A 6,894-nucleotide genomic window follows, 5' to 3' on the forward strand; every position below is an offset into this window, starting at 1 on the left:
GAAACGAATTACCATTGTAACAAACACGTGAATCAAAGAGGAGAACAATAATTATACACTTCTCACCTCCCTTTTCATCTGATTGTTGGTAAAGATTTTATAGACTCTCCACGTTTTCGCGAAAATCCCACCGAAAGCCAGGGTGAAACCAATGGACAAAAGGCTAGATCGGATCTGTATTGCACAAATGGTAAGGCTCAGTGTTGCTTTTTAACTTACTGCAAATCAATAATAAGTCTTGAAAAACACGATCGACGTTCCCTTACATGGTTTACAAACAATAACTCAGGTAGCTTTTTCAGTTTGGATTCTTCACCTTACGGTCGATTCACTGACACGTCCAACTTGTTTCGCAACATTGGTGCGAAACTAGTCGAAAAGAAATGTTGTGCGTTTTACATCCCACGCACAAGCTGTCTCGCAACAAAAAAAGTATGATATGTTGATTTTGTTACAGAAAATAGAACGGATCTCTACTCTGCAACACGCTGCAGCAACTTGCAACACATTTTTTTTTGGTTGCAAGACAGGTTGTGCGTGGGATGTACAACGGTTTTCTACTAGTTTCGCAACAATGTTGCGAGACAAGCTGGGCGTTTTTGTTGCTCGTATTTCCGCGCAGTTCCGCGCGGAAGAGGGGCGAGAGGCAACCCGCCTTAATTTTTAAGTTTTAGTTTCTTGAATTTTTCAGTGGGCTACCCCCACCCCAAGGGGACAGAACAGTAAAAAATTCGGTCGATCCTCGGCGTTTGAAATTGAATTTCCATGGGACGTTTGCTATATCAGTTCTATGATTTTATTAGCTTCAATATGTTCCCTTGCGATGTCTAACTTATATGGTGTGATTTCATTGGCTTCAACGGGAAATCATGTATGCGTTGCGACATTGTACATGAAACAACAACAACGTTGTCGATTTCTTTGCGATGATTTTGGAGAATTCTGGGTATAAATCGATATATTTGAAGATCGAAGGAGACTTTCCTCGCAGGTACCTCGCGTTACAGGCTAAAACACAAAGCGTGCGCGCAGTGAACAGAATTTGACCCCCTTAAATTGGAACGCTTTCTTCTTCACAGGAGGCAGTTCTCAGGATATTCCCAAGGTCTGGCCTTGAATCATGAACAAAGACGAGAGCTATATTAAACTGCCTTCTCTAAGATTTCTTCATTTTTCTCAGGGGTAGCGTAGTGCCCTCTCCAATTCCAGGCCTTGACCCCACTTTCTAGCGCCTAACCGTTTTTAAAGCTAGTAATAACACTTGCAAACAATATTTATATTAATGATTGAAATTTCGCGAGTCGATTGATAAGTAAACACTTTCGAAAAACAACTTTCGAAATTTGAAGTTAACGAAAGGGATTCTTGATAGTACTGAAGAACGCTTTTCGAAATAAAATAAATTCTTACATAACAATTTGAAGATTCATGTCTTGCCGAAGTAGAGTTGCTGTAGGCTGACACGAATACTTCCATATAACACATCAAACATCCCACCACGGTTATGTTGTTGAACGTCGGCGATGACATCCTTATAAACCTGAAGAAATAAACAGGAGATAGATACGCTCTAACAGCAGTTCCCCAAAGAAGAAAATGCTTAAAGGTGTTCGTGTGGAATGATATGATTGGCTGCTTCCCTGTCGTTAAATAGCAGCGACGAATTTGGTAAGTTACATGACTGAAGATACATAAGGAGGGTGAGTGAAAAAAGGCAACAAAGGAATAAAGTCATCCATCCAGTTAGCATAATCCTGGCCCACAGGGCCTATCGTCAGAGGCAAACAGCGATGACAATGAAACTGTGCCTACAGCATCCTGGCACGTAAAAGCTATTTAACAATTATTCCATGAGCCCGCGTTGGATACGAGATGGTAAATTGCTAACGAGGCGCGTAGCGTCGAGTTGGCTATTACCAATCTCGTATCCAACAAGGGCGAATGGAATAATTGTTTTATTACAGCGCCTTTCAATAACATGCGGACTCTTAGATTCAAAGGTCAACCGACAAATGCGTTTTTTGCTACCGTCAATCAAATGTTCGGGGGCTCCTCCCAGCTTCCGACTATGTTGAAAGAACTGGGCTCAACGATGTGATTTGATTACTGCGCGCTCGACAGTACTCGGAAGCTCGAAGAAGCCGCCGAACACTTGGTTGACGGTAGCGAAAAACGCATTTGTCGGTTGAACTTTGAATTTAAGAGTCCGCATGTTATTGAGAGGCGCAGTAAATTCTCAACCTTCGGTTTGCTAAATTTTATTAAAGTGGTACTATGATCAAAAAATCATTTCCTTTTTTTCTTCTGATTTTGAAAATGTGTTCGCTTAACACCTAACTGGCAAAATTTTGAGCTTTGAGTTTTATCCAAAGGCTGTTTATTTTGAGTGTAAGTTTTGAATTTCATGGTCCGCCATTACTCACGTTCAAAACTGACCGATTGGACCTCAGAGGGTTGGATCTAGAGAAAATGACGTCATTTACTCACTAGCTTAAAATTTCAGCGTGTAAACGCAATTTATTATATATGCAAAACACGGGTTGAAAAGTCTGAAAGCCCGAAACTCCCGTGCTGAATATTAATTAGGCCGCGTACACACGCATTGCATACTAGTGAGTGTTTGACGTCATTTTCTCCTCGACACAGCTCTCTCAAGATTTCGAAGTTAGTAATGGCGGACCAATAAATAAGAAAATTCCAGCTAAAATAAACAGATGTCTTTTTAAAATCAGAACTTAAAACTTGGGTGAGTTAGTGTTTAGTTAACATAGTTTTGAAATCCAAAGGAGAAACAAAATTCTTTTTTGGTCGTAGTAGCACTTTAAAGTTTAAGAAATGAGCGGAAAGCGATGTGCTTGGCGCCAAAAATAATATGCTGAGCGACATTTACCGCATTCATTTCCATATAAGGTCAAACGAAGGTATAATGCTGATAACCGAGATCCAGTAAAGAGACTGGATCGATCATCTATTGTTTAACGGGGGGAACGACAATTGCGGCAGCCATCTTGTTGGGACCACCTTGACACTTCAGCTTAACAGTTCAACAATGTGGCAATGTTACAAAAACCACTTTCAAAATTTCTACCCATAATATCCATACAATGATGCCAACAAGATGGTCCCTGGCTTCAGTTTTAGCGTTTTCGCTGTCCATCGCCAACATTTTTCTGTTGTTTTAGTGGCGACTTGTTATAGGACTTTCGTCATTCGATGAAAAGAAAAATCAGTCATAAACTGGCGATAAAAGTGGCCATCACAAAAGTAACATAATTATACGTTCAAAAAACATTTCAACTTGTTGCATATGTTAGTACTCACATATGTTTACGGTAAATAACATTAAGCAGCAAACAACACAGGCAGAATAACATTCCAAAACAGGAAAGAACGTAGAATATAATGGTGGTGCCTACAGCATCCTGGGATAGCCTCTCATCGATCGTAACACCATCTTTGGGTACACGACCCCCTGTCAAGAATAGAACATTTAACGTGAAAAGCAAACCTGAAGACCCAGGATCTCTCTCTCTCTTTTCATCCTCGGCGTGAAAGCCGAGTTCGGGGTCGATCTGCACATTTTTTCTTATTCACATACGAAGTTGTTTGAGAAAAAACTTGGTATACTCAAATTCACTTCAAAAGTTAAGAGAACTCGTTAGGCAAGGCTTCGTCGCTATCTGAACTCTCAGCCATCAAAAGTGACAAATATTGGATGGTAAAAGTACGAATGAGCCTATATCTCCTTAGAAAATTACAAAATTTCGATTCACAAAGATAATCTGGTGTTAATATAGGGCTCAAATTTTCATAGATAAGGTGAAAATGTAAAACACGTTCAATATTCAGTGCTGATTTTTTTGGTTAACCTTTTCGCCCCAAAAATGGCTTGCCTTACATCGTGAAGGATCTCACGGTCTAGTTATTCAAAGTTGAGCTTATCCGCCTTCAAATTACACTTAATTTTTGTTTCTCTTCAACATAACATTACATGGGGAAGGTCGTTTTTGACGAGTAAAATTCAAACCCCCGGTTGGGATTTAATCACAGAGTAGTGTTAGAGCGAGTTTCAATCGAGTGTCGTAAACCCAAAACTAAAGTAATTACTTTGGCCAATCAAAAAGGACGGAGACAATTCAGTAAACCAATCAAAACTCGAAGTAATTACACGTAGCCGACACAAAGTGCGGGAAAATGTGCACTCGCGAGCCACGATTGGTTTTGGTTTCACTTCTGATTGGTTCAAAAAGTGACGCGAAATCAATGAGTGAAGTAATGCAAAACCAAAGGAATTCGCTAATTACTTTCGACAATCAATTGAAAACCGCTCTAATCCAGACCTCCATAACCAAAATTGTGGATCTTCGATGGAATGCGGCCCATCAGTTTAGGGTATTTTCTATTTTTAGAACGGCTATTGATATTTGCGTTTGGAGGGGCAATCCCTTGCGTGGCGTGGTTACCTGGTTTTATGGACAATCTCAGATCTCTCTGTTCATCAGACTCAATCGGATTGGGCCTTATCTGGCAGGACGTGTATTCCAAATTAGATACTACCGTAATCCAGGGGCACCCAACGACCAATTGTTGTAAAATGTATTAGTATACACCAGTTAATGAAAATAAATGTTGTTAGGCATTTTCAGGTGTGTTTTCAGTGTTGCTGGGAAAACATTATCTGTTCCTTTTTCCCAGCAAGACACACAAGAAATTTCCCAGCCAGCTAGATAAAATTGGTTGGTTTCCCAGTCAGGAATTCCGCGCGCTTTCAAATCCCTCGATCCAAAACGACCGAACAAAAGCGACAAAACCGTTTTTTCCGCAAGCGCAATCACTCTGACCAGCCGTCGTATGTTTGTGACTACTCTCTGGGAGAGGAAAGGGGTTCCTTTTTTTTTTTTTAGTCGTCCTCAGTCTTCAGAGTTTCTACAGCCTGCTCGGGTTGAAATGCTAGAAAAAGTCAGTAATTCCCAGGCAAAACCTTTATCAATAACAAAATTTCCCAGCCAGCTCATCGAAACACCTGTATTTTTGCCAGCCAGCAAGATTGCTCTGGGGAACAGATAATGTGAGAAACAGATTCGTTGGGTTCCCTGGTAATCTGATGGGCCAAGGCCAAATAAGTGGGATCGACTTTCAAGGTCACAGACTTCTGTGTTAATCGGATTTTGAACAGCCACACCCAAGAGTTTGCTGATGTGTTTCTCGCCATTTTCAAAAGCAGTATATTGCAATAGATCGCGTCGACTTACGGCTAAAAGGGAGTTCTTCACCGCAACCCGGAGGTTGGCTTTAGAGAGTGTTTAGGGTTTGTGTGAAACCGAAGTATCGTATCCTACAAGCTTAGCTGTTTACCTTCCCATTCAAAGCTCTTGTTGAAAAGAACGAGATTTTTATCACGAATATCAAATGTAGCCACTACTTGTTTCACGCCACCTGAATACAAAAAAAACGGAAAAGTTTCGGTTAATAATCTCCAATGCTCCTAGCTCAAGGGCATGAAATAATAGTGGAGATTAAGCCCACGTCGCGTTTTTGCGACGCGGATGGCAACCGGAAGTAAGCTGTTTTTACTTGTAACGTGTCTTCACACACCACCTTTACATAGCTAAGTATATTTTTTCCATTAAAATGATTAGTGTAAAATCTGGGAGACACCACTGTCCTGGCATGCGAAGTGTTCTCTTCCGGTTGCCGTCCGCGTCTCAAAACGAGCGTGCTTAAGCTCCCTAAATAAGAATTTGCCTTTTCACTCCTTTTTCTTTTTGTCTTGTGTATGACATCTGTAATAACAAGTTTTCTATGAATCTTATTGATAATCTTACTTCAACTAGCAAGCACTCAATATAATCCCGATTATAAGTTACAGAGCCTTGTACTCACGTCTGTTCTGGGTAATTTGGACGACAGTTTTCCCGGTTTTCCCATTTTTTTCAAAAGTCACGTGACCCTGTGGATTTTCCAACACAATATACATCATCGATGTATTTCAGTATTCATTTAATCATTTATCATTCATTCATTCATTCATTCATTCATTCATTTATCATAATTCATGCATTCATTTTCTTTTATCAATCCCTTTAACTTAGCTTATGGCGTCCGATTCCATGAGCTCTCAACGTGCGCCATCTTCGACTAAAGTAAACGCACTATAAAAGGGTCACTTCACGTTATAACTTTTGTTCGAATTCAGTCAACACTTTGATGATCCAAGATGGCAATCAACAAACAACAACAAAGAGACGGCCCCTAAAAGATATTTCCAGTTCGACGAAACTGGACAGGGGTAGGGGGTTAATAAAACACGGCAGATAACATTTTGGGACACAATGCCCTTAGGGGCTTCTTTGATTGCACAAATTATCACAGAGCTCTACATACGACCACGTTTGATTACAAAACATCCACGTACCACGCCTTTTATAGTGCGTTTTTCTTATTCAAGTAGCCTCACACTGCTCTCACTTACCTCCGTTTTCACTACCCCGATACACCAAATTTCCTGCTTCCATCCCCTTTTCTTTCCTTGATTCAGGTTGTTGTACTGAATCCCCTATTGTAGGTCAGAGCATGGCATTATTGAATTGGACAACTTTCGATTTGTTGAACGGACATCGATCTTGAAAGGAATGCCACTTTGTAGTTCATCGCACTCGAGAATTTCTCCGTTTCAAATAACAATCCGCGCTATCATTGTAATGTAGCCTCTTTTAAGCCACATAATTAAATTTATTATATCTCTAGTACTCGCGTTGACTGGTTATTTTGGGGCCAGCTCTGTTCTCCTTCTCGATTCAATAAACAGACGATATAAGAATTTTCTTACGAACCCTCTTTTTACTCGAGCTGCTTACGGATCCTTATGTTTGCACTTCAAACTCGCGCCATAGC

The 6,894-nt window shown here is 40.4% G+C and overlaps 1 protein-coding gene across 2 annotated transcripts in view; it reads right to left on the bottom strand.

Moving 5' to 3' along the window:
• Positions 1-5,915, bottom strand: part of LOC138052640 (gamma-aminobutyric acid type B receptor subunit 2-like) — a 12,319-nt gene extending 6,404 nt beyond the window's left edge. For both annotated transcript variants that reach the window (XM_068899181.1, XM_068899180.1), the window contains exons 1-5: positions 5,884-5,915; positions 5,356-5,436; positions 3,322-3,472; positions 1,411-1,540; positions 67-174 (exon numbers count right to left, since the gene is read on the bottom strand). In XM_068899181.1, coding sequence (XP_068755282.1) covers positions 67-174; positions 1,411-1,540; positions 3,322-3,374 — 291 coding nt within the window. In that variant the 5' untranslated portion in view covers positions 3,375-3,472; positions 5,356-5,436; positions 5,884-5,915. The remainder of the gene's footprint in view (positions 1-66; positions 175-1,410; positions 1,541-3,321; positions 3,473-5,355; positions 5,437-5,883) is intronic.
• Between the last annotated feature and the right edge of the window lie 979 nt (positions 5,916-6,894).

This window comes from Montipora capricornis, chromosome 6, assembly GCF_036669925.1.
Source record: "Montipora capricornis isolate CH-2021 chromosome 6, ASM3666992v2, whole genome shotgun sequence".
NCBI classification, from domain to species: domain Eukaryota; kingdom Metazoa; phylum Cnidaria; class Anthozoa; order Scleractinia; family Acroporidae; genus Montipora; species Montipora capricornis.